The sequence below is a fragment of the Octopus bimaculoides genome, chromosome 3, assembly GCF_046866305.1.
Source record: "Octopus bimaculoides isolate indiv1 chromosome 3, ASM4686630v1, whole genome shotgun sequence".
In the NCBI taxonomy this organism is placed as follows: Eukaryota; Metazoa; Mollusca; class Cephalopoda; order Octopoda; family Octopodidae; genus Octopus; species Octopus bimaculoides.
In genome coordinates, this window is record NC_142930.1 from 22758578 (window position 1) to 22773838 (window position 15261).

Consider the following 15261-nt stretch of genomic DNA (forward strand, 5'->3'; position numbering starts at 1 on the left):
AATACATTCACTGATTTCAAAAATAGAAATAATACATTTCTAAATCTCTCAGAGAGATTTATGCAGTAGTGATACGATAAAGTAATTGTATGCTGTCATCTTAATGTGACAGTCCCATGAAGGGAATAATACTACTGCTATTTAGCCTTAGGAAGCAACACCGCTTCCTGTCAGCCTTGACACATTTCCTGTGTCCTTACTGCTAAATAGCAGTAGTATTATTCCCTTCATGGGACTGTCACATTAAGTTGACAGCAGACAACTACTTTATCATATCACTACTGCATAAACCTCTCTGAGAGATTTAGAAATGTATTATTTCTACAATACAAAAAAAAACGCCCTTAAAAATACATTTCTAATGTAGAAAACTTAAGCTCATAGTATATGAGGGGTTTTCCTGTGGTATAAATGCAGGAAGGCTGAGCAAGAAATTAGATAGATGTGCCTCAGCAAGCTTACTGATGTGGCTTCAACCCAAAGGAAGGTGCTCACTGACAGCCCAGCAACCCATTAACCCTTTAGCATTTAAACCAGCCATATCCAGCCCAAATATTCTATTTTGTTTTATGTTCAAACCATCTAGATTTGGCCTCCTAATAAATAATCACATCATCAAAATCTTGAAGCTACAAGATGATGTATGATTAATTCAAAACAATGTGAATAATTAAGTATTACATTTGACAAAGTAACCTGAATGCTAAAGGGTTAAGGGGATACATGTGTATGTGTTTATGCATATGTGTGTGTAAGAGAGAGAGAGTGGGTACATGTGTGTGCGTGAGAGAGGGAAAGTGTGTTTCTGCGTGTGAATCCAAACTGGCTAATTTAGGATGCTCAAGGCTAAACTACCATTTCACATATGAGAAGAATAAAACTTAGACAAGACTCACTTTCTGGCCAGTTTGTTGAAAGTGTCGTTCATTCTTCAACAATGCCAATGATTCCTGAGCATGTCTTACAATGCATTCATCACTGCAATAGACAGATCCTGTCCGAGCATCTCTTTTACAACCAGCACCAATACACTGTTGAAATGTCCGTTTCTTTAGATCCTGAAACAACACAAAAGATAATGGAATAATCAAGAAAATAACAAGCTGAGTGCATTCGTCCATTCAATGTCAGTTTCTTTATGCTAGCATGAATTAAACATGGAGGTATCTGAGGAAGGATCTTTACAGTTGGATGCTCTCCCTGTCATCAAATGTCGCCTGTTTTATGAATGTCTTCAAAACAAAGAACCAACCATAATGTCAACAAAAAATATTAAGACATCACCATTTTGCTCAAGCAAAACTATGGTGTCCACATTCATGCTTATAATAATGATCACACACACACACACACACACACACACACAAGAGGCTCCCTACAGTTTATGTTTACCAAATTCATTCACAAGGCACTGGTCAACCTGAGACCATAGAACAAGACAAGGCACTTACTTAAGGTGCTGTATAGTGGAATTTATCATCATCATCATCGTCGTCATTGTTGTTTAAGGTCCGCTTTCCATGCTGGCATGAGTTGGACAGTTTGACAGAGGGTTGGCAAGCTGAGAGGTTGCACCAGGCACCAATCTGATTTGGAAGGTTTCTACAGCTGGATACCCTTCCTAACACCAACCACTCCATGAGTATAGTGGGTGCTTTTTACATGCTACTGGCAGCCAGTCAGGTAGTACTAGCATCAATCTCCTCGAATGGTACATTTTACATGCCAGTCAGGTGGCACTGGCATTGGTCACACTCAAATGGTGCTTTTTACGCACCACTGGCACAGGTGCTAGTCAGGCAGTACTGGTATCGGCCACACTCAAATGGTGCTTTTTACGTGCCACCAGCACAGAAGCCAGTCAGTCGGCACTAGCATTGGCCATGCTTGAATGGTGCTTTTTACATGCCAGTCAGGCAGCACTGGCATTGGCCACAACTACGATTTCACTTGGTTCAACAGGTCTTCACGACCATAGCATATTGTCCAACGACGGAAAGGTGCTTTTAAATTGGCCAGTTATGCAACACTGACCTCAGCCATGGCTACGATCACACTTGGCTTGTCGGGTCTTCTCAAGCACAGCATATTGCCAAAGATTTCAGTCGCTTGTCATTACCTTTGTGATGCCCAACATTCAAAGTTTCATGCTTCACCATACTTTTGAAACTGACATAATAATAACTGAGGTTATTTACGAAGAAACACATTTGGGTTCTTAAAATTACTGCATTATTCAATCCTATTAATTCAAAAATATTTATGTCTAACTCAGTAAGATATCAAATATCCAACCAGCTAAGTAGTTAGCAGTTCTAATCCTGTCACCAGCATTGTCTTATGTTTTCTATCAAGACAACTCTCAAGTGATCGGGGAGGGTGGGGGTTGTTAGCATCCTTTCATTTTCAGCAAAAAATATCTTGAAAATCTCATGAGCCTGTAAGCTTCTCAAGTCAGACTTTAGGCATGCAGAGGAAAATCTGGTTTGTTTATCTTTTATATTATACTTGTATCAGTCATTGGACTGTGGCCATATTGGGGTACCACCCTGAAGGGTGGTAATCAACCCACAGTACTTATTTTACAAAGTCTGGTACTTATTTTATCAGTACCTTATGCCAAACTGCATTTACGGGGATGTAGACAACAGTTGTCAAGTGGTGGTGGGTGACTGACACACACACATATATATATATATGCATACGCACACATGTGCGCACATGTGTATATATGCATACACACACACACACACACACGCACACAAATACACACTTAATGGGCTTTCACTCAGTTTCTATCAACCAAATCTACTCACAAAACTTTCGTCAGGCCAGGGCTATAGTAAAAGACATTTGCCCCAGATTCCATGCAGTGGGACTGAACTCAGAACCATGTGATTGCAAAACAAACCTCTTACTATACAGTCACTTTGCTGGAGAAAAGTGTGTTTTCAAAGCTGCAAATCCTTCTTTAATAATCAGAAAGTATACACATTAAGAGCAGTACTCATTATCAAATAATAGACAAGCAAGCAAGTTGTCTAGACAGAAGAAAAAAGTGTCCAAACAACATAAACAAGAAAAATGTTAAGCAATAACTATGTTGAAATCATTCAAATTAGCTGAGGTGATATGTTACCATCTAAACTGACAAAGAGTTAATAGCTTGTATCTTGTCAACATTGACTGTAACTGTAAATAGATGCCATGAAAGAAGGAAGGGCAAAAACTCGCACAAAAACTAACCATAAACACAAAGGGATAATTACCATGTCTTTGAAATGAAGAAGTTTTTTCTTCTTTGAAGAGTCTGATGTTGGAGATGTTTTCTTCTCATTTTCAGTACTAGTGCTGGACGATACTTGAGCAGAAGACACTTCAGGTTTGCGAGGGGTCAGATTGCCAAACGACTTAGTGCTCGGAGAATTATTTGCATAATCTTTGCTGTCTCGCCTGTCACGCTCTTTCGAAGAAGGTTTGAGCTTATCCCTGCTGTAATCTTTCCTATCCTTATATCTCCGCTCCTTGCTACCAACCTCAGCACGTTCTTTTGAATTCTGGCGGTCTTTAGCCTCTTTAGATTCATAGTGTTCTGTAGACAGTTTCCTCTTATTATCTTTACTAACAGGAGTCTTCTGCTTCTCTTTCTCAGGGTCTCCATCTCTGGAACTCTTACGAGGTGTTTTGCTTTCACTTGGAGCCTTCTTTGATATAGAGACAGGAGTAGTGTTTGTAGTGGACACAGGAGTGGTATTTGTAGTGGACACAGAGGTGGTGTTTGTAGTGGATATGGGGGTGGTGTCTGTAGTAGATATGGAAGTGGCTTTTGTGGTGGCTACAGGAGTGGTCACTGTAGAAGACACAGGTGTTTTTGTAGTGGACACAGGAGTAGTTTTTGTAGTGGGCTTTGTAGTGGACACCAGGGTTATCTTAGCAGTGGGCACAGCAGGAGTTTTTGTAGTGGGCACAGGAGTGGTCTTTGCAGTGGGCACAGGAGTGGTCTTTGCAGTGGGTACAGGAGTGGATTTTGTTGTGGACGTGGGAGTAGTCTTTGCAGTGGACACAGGTGCAGATTTTGTAGAGGACACAGAAGTGGGTTTTGAAGTGGTCACAGGAGTGGCGATATGTGTCAATGCTTCCTTTTTATGTGTAGCTTCATTACTAGCAGCAGTTAATTTTTCTTTCTTGGCACTCGACGTTAGCATCTTTTTGGGTGTTGTGGTTACATCACTGTTGTTCACAGACTCCTTTGAAGCTGCTTTAGAAACATTGGATTCACCTGACACAGATTTTTTATTCTGTTAAAAAGAAAATAGTAGAAATAAATCAAGACAAAAAAGAAATACTAATGTTAGTTCACATGATTATTCATTACAGTAGTTTTGCTAAACTATGAAAAGTATATTTATATTTCATACAGAAACTTTTGTAACTGAAACATACAAAGACAAAGCAAGTGTATAGGTCATATACCATATGAAGAATGGAGGACACAACTGAGACACTAGAACTTTGGATTAAATATGTAATAGTATTTGTGTCTTTCCTCTAAGTTTGGATTTAAATCCCACAGAGATCAAGTCTGACTAATTCCCAAATTTGGAAATGTATAGGAATAATTGTGCTTAATATTTTTGATTTGTATTTTGAAAATAAATTTAAACTTAGATAGAAATTTTAAAAGAAACAATTTTTGAATTTAAAGACAAAATGGAAAACAGTTTGCAAACATACTTTGGTTTTCTTAGTTGATTCACTGCTGTCTTCTCTTGATTTGACAACGGCTGTAGATTTATCAGATGTTGATGCATCAACTTGAACAGGAACTACAGGAAAGAAAAATCAATAAGGATGTTATAAGTATTTAATAAGAAAAAAGTATTTTCCATGACTGAAAATGAAGAAAAAATAACAATAGCCAGACATGGCTGTGTGGTAAGAAGCTTGCTTCCCAACCACATGGTTCCAGGTTCGGTCTCACTGCATGGCATCTTGGGCAGGTATTTTTCAACTATAGCCCCAGATCGACCAAATCCTTGTAAGTGGATTTGGTAGACAGAAACTAAAAGAAGCCAACTGTGTGTGTGTGTGTGTGTGTGTGTGTGTGTGTGTGCACATGCATGCATGCATGCATACATGTGTGTGTGTTTATCCCCCATTACTGCTTAACAGCCAGTGTTGGTGTGTTTATATCCTTGTAACTTAGCAGTTCAGCAAAAGAGACAGGCTTAAAAAGAAAACTAGGTAGTGAGATGAATTCATTTGACTAAAAATCAGGTGCTTCTCTTTTTGTCCAGTTTACTTGGTTGAGCTTTCCCATTGGTATCTCTAAAACTAGAGAAACTAGTATGTCTAAAATTATGTAGCAAAATTAATTTTTGTTTTTAAATTTTGTTCATTAAGCAAGTTATTTGGATATATGGTCTACCCATAACTTATTTTAAAACCAAAATACCATAGAAATAGAAAGACATAGTAACATAGTAATACAATTTCTTTCAAATATTGGCAGGTCTAGGAGTTACACAAGATACATTCAAATACCAAATGAAGAGATTTTTTTTTTCATACACTGGCTTTTCGGTTAATATTAGTTCAAATATGTTTTTGATTATGTAATAAAACAGGGGGTAGGATGCACATTAAACTTAAACTTACTTGTACCATGTCTTTGTAGCAACCTTAAAAAATTTCCAGTCCTTGGAATGCTCATATTAATCTATTAATCTTCACACATTTTTCTCTCTCCATTTCTTTTCTCTCTCTCTATTAAACCTACAACCAATTTGGGTGGTGCCCACACAAATTTACTCCCAGTTTCATCTGTGCCCTCTGTAAATTACAACCAGTTCCAGCTGGCTCCTCAAGCCTATGGCCAGTACCAGCTCTTTCTCCTCCAACCTACAGCCAGTACAAGCTCTCTCCTCCAGCCTGCAGCCAGTTTCAACAGAATCTGATGAAATTAACAGCTAATGCCAACTGTGAACACTCGATTACAGTCAATACTAATTGCATCCTCACAAATCTACACAATCCACTCCTCTATATGTATCTTCATAACATCACAGTTAATTTGGTGTTGCATAAGCATTCAACCAGCCTCTGGTTGAACATTTAACAAAATTTACTATGCTCTACATAGATAGTTGACCAATTCTACTAAACATCCCTTCAAACTATCAGTAGGAAGAGAGGAATGACAATCAATGCAATATAACTATATATGTATTTATATATAACGAAGCCAACCTGCAGCTTCTGATGTTGTAGACTCTTCTTTTGCTGGTTCTGTTGTTACAGGTAGAGTGGTTCCTTCCAAAGGACAGTTATCACAGACAAATTTCTCTCCATCTTGTAAAATCCTTTGCATATCTTCCAAAGTGAGTTCAGCACAGTGGCCATGGAAGCTCTTTCTGCATATATCACAGTCTACAAGATATCTGAAAGAGACAAAGAAAACATTAATAAACTGCAGCTATTACCAAAATGCTTACTAAATGTGAAGTGAGTTCCATAATCCATTAAATTACAGGGATCACAACCAGACATTTATTGTGAATTGTTGCAAGTCAAATAATGGAATTCATCTCTCTCCAAGTAACCCCATGGAAGCATTGGAGCACAGGATTGCAATCTGAAGAAACGTGTGCTAGTTATACACTACCATAACTTCTTACAGTGATGTGCTGTATCTCCCGCTGTATCAATTTATAACCAAGTGGATTGGGTAATTTGAAAGCCAAGTACTTTGATCAAGGTCACAAGACTATGCCAAGGTCAAAACCACACAATATAACAATCTATCATTTTGGTTATCTAACACCCTCTTGACCCATTAGCATTTAAATTGACCAGATCAGGCCCAAATATTCTATTTGTTTTATGTTCAAACTAGTCAGATTTGGCCTCTCACACTACCCAACAATGTCATTCTAGAAAGAAGAAGTCATTATATCAAGCTATGAGACAATGCATGATTAATTCAAAGCAACAAGAATAAATAAGCATTGCATTAGACAGAGTAATCTGAACGCTAAAAGATTAATAAATGATAGGAGTGATAAGAGGAATTGTATTTGAATTGCTATACGATGATGATTTATGCCTTGTAGTACAATGAAACCAACTTACTGATTGTCTTGCACCATGTTACATATGGTGCAGGTTTTTCCTTGAAGTCGCGGTTGCAGATGTCGGTCATCTTCCATCTCCTCAGTGCAGCTAACATATTCATATTCTAAAATGCAAAAGTAAAATAACGTCTTAGCATATATTTGTGTATTATGCAAGATAAATGTGGGTGAGATGAATGTGCAAGTAGATGAGCTGTAAAATAATTTATGCACCACTGATAAACAAACTGAAAAAAAAAATTTTTATTTTAATTTTCTTTTTTCTTTCCAAATATTTGTTTAATGGTTAGAGGGGCACAGCCTATAGCTATTGCAGACCTTCCCAGCCTGGCGAAACAATAATACTGCTGTTCAATTCGAACGTCTAGATTTAATGTTTTTAAGAAAAGCATGATCGAGTGAGTTCCAGGGAGAATTAGAATTCAGAAAAGAAAGGATTGAGGAAAGCATTTGATACAAATTGCTAAGGAGATGATGAAAGGAGGTAAGTATATGTATCAAGTTGTAGGTAGTTTACTAGTAGTAAACTAGTACACTCATCTCTTCTGCTGCTGCTACTAGTAACAACAGCAGAAGAGACAGATTAGTGTATTAATAATTAGTGAATTGTATGATCCCTTCTAGAGGGTGTCTATGGAGCAACACTTCAATGAATATAAATCTAGGAGTACATTAGTTGGAGGAAGACAAATCCTTTCATTTGTGATGAATGAAAATGCTTGGTCTATAGGAATAGATGTACCGAATAAATTAGGTTTCGTATATAGTCTGTGTGCATGAACTCTAAAGCAGAAACTGCTTCTTGTAATGCACTCTTCTGAAGGGAAACTTCCACAGCTCAGAATCACTCCCAGGTCCAGTAGTGGCTAAGTATAAATAGATAATGAAGGCTATGAAAAAAAAGTACAAACTCAATTTTATTAACCATTACTTACCACTATCTTCATCTGCTTGGCAGCCAATAGACACTGCTAAGGATTTATTATCGATATCTTCAGTAAAGGCATCATTTGACATGGTAGTCTCAGCTTCCATTTTCACTGAAGTGGCTGATTGAGTTTCGTTAGAAGCTGACTGCACTGAATCAGCTTTAGATCTTATTTGCTTTTCGGGTGCTGGTTCATCTAAAGAGGTTTCAGCTCTGACTGGTTCTTCAGTATGATCAAAATTAACAGAGACAAACTTATCAGCTACATCTACAGTCATTGAAGTAACTGAATCTATACTGGAAGAAGTTGCTGTTTTATCATCTATTGAAGATGGAATGTCCTTGCCGTTATCAGAAGACATCTTCTCACTATCAGTTTGACTGGAATTCACAGAATAGCTTACAACAGATGGTTTGTGGTGGCTGGGAGATGACTGGACTGGTTTGCTAGGTGCAATGGCAGTTTTATTCCCAGTAGTTGAAACTTTAGATTGTAGTTCACTAGAAGAAAAGCTAACAGTTTTTGTAGCAGAATTACTGCTTTGAAGACTAGAAGGTGTAGCAGTGGTGACAGAAGATTTCTCAGGTAAAGTCTGAGAGATAGCATCAGCTTGAATGTCAGTTTCATTTTCTTTCTTTGCTTGTGTTGAAGACTCATGGACAATCACTCCATCAGGCTTAAATAAATCTATCATTGTTTTGTCAAGAGATTCTTCAGACTTGCGCTGTTTCCTTCTCTTTTTGGCCTCTTTTTCTGCTCGAGCCTTTTGCTCAGCTCGAGCTTTCTCTTCAGCAGCAAGTCTTGCTTTTTCCTCTTCAAGGCGAGCCAGTTCTTCTTGTTCAGCTTTTGCTTGTAAAGCAGCTGCCTTCTGTAAAGAAAGCAACAGAAAAGATCAGCAAAATTATATATCAAAAACAGATACTGGGATATTTAATATTTCAACACCCTAAATAAATACTAAAAACTGTTTAAACCAGTAATTCTCAAAGCAGATTTCAAGGGATGAGACAATCTGCTGCAATAACCAAGGTACAGGACTTTTAAATGGGTCACACTTGTGCTTTGTAGGGCTTAGTAACTGAACAACATGTTTTCTGACTATGAAGCAGGGCCCTAATATGTGTGGTACAACTTTAACAATGTTCTAGAATGGGTTGTTATCATGAGAGATTGTGAAGTGAAGTATTTGTGGCAAGTTTCGGGATTATGTGTTGTAGGGAAGATATAGTAGCTGCGTTTTGGGACTGACTAGATTATCATACCATCATGGGGAGTGGGGGTGGGGGGAGATTGGAATTTGGCTCTAGCTCTTGAGCACATTATTTGATTAACGGAAGGAAAACTATCAGGACTGGTTGTCTTATTGGGTTAGAGTGGTTGGAAAAATTTTTGACATTCCATAGCTGTATGTATACAATGACAGGACAAATGGATTTAAGATGTAGAGATCAGGAGAGATACTGTTGTGTAGGTAAGGTGTAGAAATAAAAGGTGGCTGTTTTATTTGTAAGTGTGCTACTTATAGAGCCATCTTAGTTGCAAACTTAGTAGAGATCCTCATGGCAATGGACCAGAAGGCATGGCTAAGATTTACAAATCAAGAAAGCTTCTAGATTATGGGATGCACATCCTTTGGTTCCTGGATGGTCATCTGCAGATATTGCAATAAACTCTGCCTTGGCACTAGTGAGGCCACCGTGTAGCTGGCAAGCGAATAAATTCAGGGAAGGTGCTGCCTTTGCATATTAAATGGGAGTCAAAGTATAAAAAGGTTAGGGCAGAGAAGGTTCTTGTTATTGAGGAGCTACACAGCTACTCACATCTAAGAGAAAAGAGAATGAATTAGAGGTATCCCCAAGGAGAAAGACAATGATGGTGTCCTGGTGATACCTCAGGGAGCAGGAACAATAATGGGTGAGGAGTGTGAGGGGTTTGCATGAGTGTATAGGGGAAGAGATAGGGGAAGTGGGAGAGGGAGGTAGGCAACATCTGTAAAGATTGATAAAAGGTTGGGAATGGTACAGGGATGCTTGTGAGGTACTCTAATCTCTCAATAATTTCCTTGTGTGCTGGCGCTAAGTTTTTAGGAAAACAGCTTGTATATAGTGGACATTACTAAACTGGACATCTTGCTACAAGTTTATTTCAATGTGTGTTTTCATGCAAACACCATATTGCCCCAAAAGTGAATTATAAACACTACCTTCTCTTTCTTTGTTAGCTTTTTGACAGGCGTTACAGGCACTTCTGAACTGGCAGCCTGAAATATGTGTAGATAATATGGAATAAGAAATTGTATAGGTAAGTTATCAGAGAAACAACTCAGACAAATAGAAGAAATCTCTTAAAATCAATATTATCAACTATAGTAATAGTTTCTGTTTATTTATAGGAACACATTGGTATATTTGAAGTTGTGGGATCTCATTAGCCCGTATTAGCAATGATTGAGCTTATTTCATTTAAATGCAATGGCAAGTGAAGTTAGAAACAGCATTTACAAAAAGCAACATTTGGTGTAAAGGCTAAAGTGAAAATATTACATAAAACAAATAAGTGAAACATATCTACAACTGCAACTTACATACGAGTATATGAGGGGGTGTTGAAAAGTTCCTGACTTTAAGGGTATCGTTAAAGGCCTGGTTGAAAGCCCAATCTTCTGAGCTCTTTTACAGGGCTTAGAAAAACTAAAGGGCTGCTGGAACAAGTGTGCAAATCTGAGAGAGGAATATGTTGAATAAAATCATAATTAACTGCTCCTGTATTTTCTTTTACCCAAAGCCAGGAACTTTTCAGCCTACCCTTGTATAAGGCAGTCAATGAGTCAATCCAGCATATTACTGATGTTTATTTTACTGATCCTAACATAATGAAAGGCAAACACAGTCCCAACAGAAACTGAATTCAGAGGTATGAGACAGCCAAATACTCTAAAACATAATCTGGTTCTTCAGCATCTACCCCCACTATCTTCTTGTTACAAAAATTGTAAGTAGCATTATTAATAACATTGAATAAATAAATAAATAAAAGGATTCTGTAAAATGGTAAAACCAAAAGAGAGTAATTTAGTAATTATAAAGAGATGAAATTAGCCTGTTTTAAAAACTAATGAATTACAAAATCCTTGGTGTAAAGCTTACCTTGACTTCAGCAGAGTTCTGCATCTTTTTCAACCGAAATAGAGGCACTTCTTCTTCATCTTCTTCTTCTTCCTCTTCTTCTTCTTCTTCCTCTTCTTCTTCTTCTTCTTCTTCTTCTTCTTCTTCATTTTCAGTTGTTTTGTCTACTTCCACACTACTGTTGACATCTTTAACAGGTAGTTTTCTCTTCCGTTTCAGCTTTTTCTTCTCTCTCTCCTCCAGTTCACTAGCCTTTGCTGCTTTCTCTCGTTCTTCTTTACGTATCCTTGCTTGTCTCTTAGGCCGCCCGCTTTTCATCAATGGAATGCCTTTATTGCTCTCCTCAGTTGGCTCTTTACCACTAACATTAGCATCTTTGCTGTCGTCAATATTCTCCTTTGCTGTCTCACCATCTTTTTTGTCATCTTCTTTTCCTGTTTCCTCTTGCTGAGAAACAGACAGATCTTTCAAACTAATTTCGCTGTCATTAGCCTTTTGTACTTCTTTCTTTTTCTGGGATTTTGTCAGACTTATAGCAGGACGTCGACTACCTCGTGGAGTCTTAGGCACAGTGGACTTTTCACTTGCAGTTGGCTCTAACTTGTCAACACTGCTTCCTGTTTTAGAAATGGGAGACATGCCTTTTTGAAGCTTTGCCAGAGGAGAACTATCAGCTAAATCAGAAACAGTCTGTGCCCCATCTTTGTCAGGAGGCTGTAGTAAATTGCACAAAGCACTACTTGCAGGAGACTGAAGAGAACCATCTGCTGATGAATTTGTCTGCGATAGCAACATACTATTCTCACTGATTTGACCAGAAACGGGTAACAAATCAGCTGAAGCTGAGACAATACTAGAGAGATTAAGACTTGTATCATCACTCGACTCACTACTTTCTGCAATATTAACACTTTGATTTGTTGGTGTGGAAACTGTTTTCTTACCAATATTTTTCTTGCCTTTCACACTATTTTTACCAGTATTAGTCTTGCCTTTCACACCAATTTTACCAGTATTGTTCTTGCCTGTCACACTAGCTTTCCCAGACTTTTTTGAGACTTCTTTCTGGAGTGGAATGTCTCTGATAATTTTTTTCATGCGTTTGCGCACAGGCCGACTTGCTGTTTCACACACAGATTTGTTAGCTTGTTCAGAGTTTGAAGTGCTTTCTGCTTTAGATACAACAGACATGTCTTTTTCAGAATCTGAAGCCAAGTCTGTAACAGAATCATCTATTACTTCTCCATTACTCTCACTGTCAACTCTGGTAGAATCTCCTTTTTTCTTTCGTGAAGTACTACTCCCAACTGCCTTGCCACGTGCATGGCCCTGAAAATAATTAAAACAAGTTATATATATATTAATAAGTTACACAACAAATTAATAGGAATTTCAATAAATTGTACCAATGTGCCAGAAGGGAGGCTAGGCGACAGGTTTATTTAGCCAGAGGGGAAGCAGATAAGGAAAGATTTGCCAATGTTCTGCGCCGTGAGGACCAAAGACTCGAGGTATTTCGTGTTGCAAGACAGTGTAGGAGAGAGAATAGTGATGTTGTAGGAGAGAAACATGTTCGCATGGATGATGGTACGCTTGCATTAAATGAGGATGCAAAGAAAGAGGTCTGGAGATGCCACTACGATAGATTGCTTAATAAAGAGAATGAATGGGAGAAAGAGAGCCTGCCGTATGTCGACCCAATAGAGGGACCAGCTATCCGAGTTGATAGTACCAGGGTAGATAAAGCAATTAAGAGTATGAAGACCGGGAAAGCCCCCGGCCCATCAGGAATCACTGCAGAGATGCTCAAAATATCTGGCAGTGTTGGCTATAGCCTAGTCACCCGTATTACGAACCAGGTGATACACGAAGGAGTCATACCCAATGACTGGTGTAGCAGCATCATAGTCAACTGCTACAAAGGTAAAGGTGACGCTTTAGATACAAATAATTAGAGGCATGAAGCTGTTAGATCAGGTTATGAAAGTTACAGAGAGGGTCATAGCCCAACTAATTAGGGAGCGAATCAATTTAGATGAGATGCAGTTTGGGTTCGTGCCAGGTAAAAGCACTACTGATGCCTTATTTCTAGTGAGGCAGTTGCAGGAGAAATACCTAGCTAAGGATAAAGCTCTGTACCTGGCTTTCGTTGACATGGAGAAAGCCTTTGACAGGGTCCCCGATCCCTTATCTGGTGGTCAATGAGGAAACTTGGGATAGAAGAATGGTTAGTGAGAGCTGTGCGAGCCATGTACAGAGATGCTGCCAGTAAGGTGAGGGTTGGAAATGAGTACAGCAATGAATTCCGGGTAGAGGTAGGGGTCCACCAAGGTTCCGTCCTCAGCTCCCTCTTATTTACCATAGTCCTCCAGGCAATCACAGAGGAGTTCAAGACAGGTTGCCCCTGGGAGCTCCTCTATGCTGATGACCTTGCCCTAATTGCGGAGTCACTATCAGAACTAGAGGAGAAGTTTCAGGTGTGGAAGCAAGGTCTAGAATTGAAGGGCCTTAGAGTCAACCTAGCTAAAACCAAAATCCTAATAAGTAGGAAGGTAGATAAAACACAAAACCCTTCAGGTAGATGGCCCTGCTCAGTATGTAGAAAAGGAGTAGGTAGTAACTCTATAAGATGTACCCGGTGCAAGCTATGGACACATAAGAGGTGCAGCAACATCAAAGGCAGGTTAACTAGCAAGTTAGTTTTTGTTTGTGGCAGATGTTCAGGTGCAATAAAGACTGCAAACAAACAGGAAACAACTTCTATCTCATTCCAGGGTGAAAAACTAGAGGTAGTCGATAGCTTCCGCTATCTGGGCGACCAAGTTAGTAGTGGGGGTGGGTGCGCTGAAAGTGTAGCTGCTAGAATAAGAATAGCCTGGGCAAAGTTTAGAGAGCTCTTACCCCTGCTGGCGACAAAGGGACTCTCACTCAGAGTAAAAGGCAGACTGTATGACGCATGCGTACGAACAACCATGCTACATGGCAATGAAACATGGGCTGTAACTGCTGAGGACATACGTAAGCTCACAAGGAATGAAGCCAGTATGCTCCGTTGGATGTGTAATGTCAATGTGAATACCCGTCAGAGTGTAAGTATCTTGAGAGAAAAGCTGAACATTAGAAGCATCAGTTGTGGCGTGCAAGAGAGACGATTGCGCTGGTATGGACATGTGGTGAGAATGGAGGAGGATAGCTGCGTGAAAAAGTGCCACACCCTAACAGTTGAGGGAACCCGTGGAAGAGGTAGGCCCAGGAAGACCTGGGCTGAAGTGGTGAGGCAAGACCTTCGTACATTGGGCCTCACCGAGGCGATGACTACTGACCGGAGACCTTTGGAAATGTGCTGTGCGTGAGAAGACCCGGCAAGCCAAGTAAGATCGTTGCCAGTGCCCCTGGACTGGTTCTTGTGCAGGTGGCACATGAGATGCTCCATTTTGAGCGTGGCCGTTGCCAGTACCGCCTGACTGGCTCCTGTAGGATTTTCGAGCGAGATCGTTGCCAGTGCCCCTGGACTGGCTTGTGCGGGTGGCACATAAAAGACACCATTTCGAGCATGGCCGTTTTCGTGCGGGTGACACGTAAAAGCACCCACTACACTCTCTGAGTGGTTGGCGTTAGGAAGGGCATCCAGCTGTAGAAACTCTGCCAAATCAGACTGGAGCCTGGTGTTGCCATCCGGTTTCACCAGTCCTCAGTCAAATCGTCCAACCCATGCTAGCATGGAAAGCGGACGTTAAACGATGATAAAACATTTTACAAGTGAAAGGCTTTTTTTTTTCCCTCACATCCTAGATACTAACATATATTAAGTATCAGTTAATTTGTTTAAACAGGTTAAAATATAGAGATTTCTATGAAATGTTCTTTTTCCTAAGATCATTTCTAATTGTCCCTAAAACTAATATCAAGAAATAAGGATGCAGTTGAAATTTTAAAAAAGTTCAAAGCAATGTGAACAGGATGTTCTATGACACTGCATCTTCTGTTGTTGTCAGAGATAATCATAGCTTTGACAGCAACTATTGATTTGTATCAAATAATAATACATTGCAAACACAATCAAACATTGATGAC

General features: G+C 39.3%; 1 protein-coding gene across 2 annotated transcripts in view; it reads right to left on the minus strand.

The window, feature by feature from the left end:
• The window catches only part of LOC106869125 (uncharacterized), a 173058-nt gene that overhangs the window by 21639 nt on the left and 136158 nt on the right, over nucleotides 1-15261 (minus strand). For both annotated transcript variants that reach the window (XM_052966608.2, XM_052966610.2), the window contains exons 6-13: nucleotides 11209-12516; nucleotides 10266-10322; nucleotides 8069-8930; nucleotides 7132-7237; nucleotides 6250-6440; nucleotides 4735-4826; nucleotides 3270-4298; nucleotides 897-1058 (exon numbers count right to left, since the gene is read on the minus strand). In XM_052966608.2, the coding sequence (XP_052822568.2) occupies nucleotides 897-1058; nucleotides 3270-4298; nucleotides 4735-4826; nucleotides 6250-6440; nucleotides 7132-7237; nucleotides 8069-8930; nucleotides 10266-10322; nucleotides 11209-12516 (3807 nt within the window). The remainder of the gene's footprint in view (nucleotides 1-896; nucleotides 1059-3269; nucleotides 4299-4734; nucleotides 4827-6249; nucleotides 6441-7131; nucleotides 7238-8068; nucleotides 8931-10265; nucleotides 10323-11208; nucleotides 12517-15261) is intronic.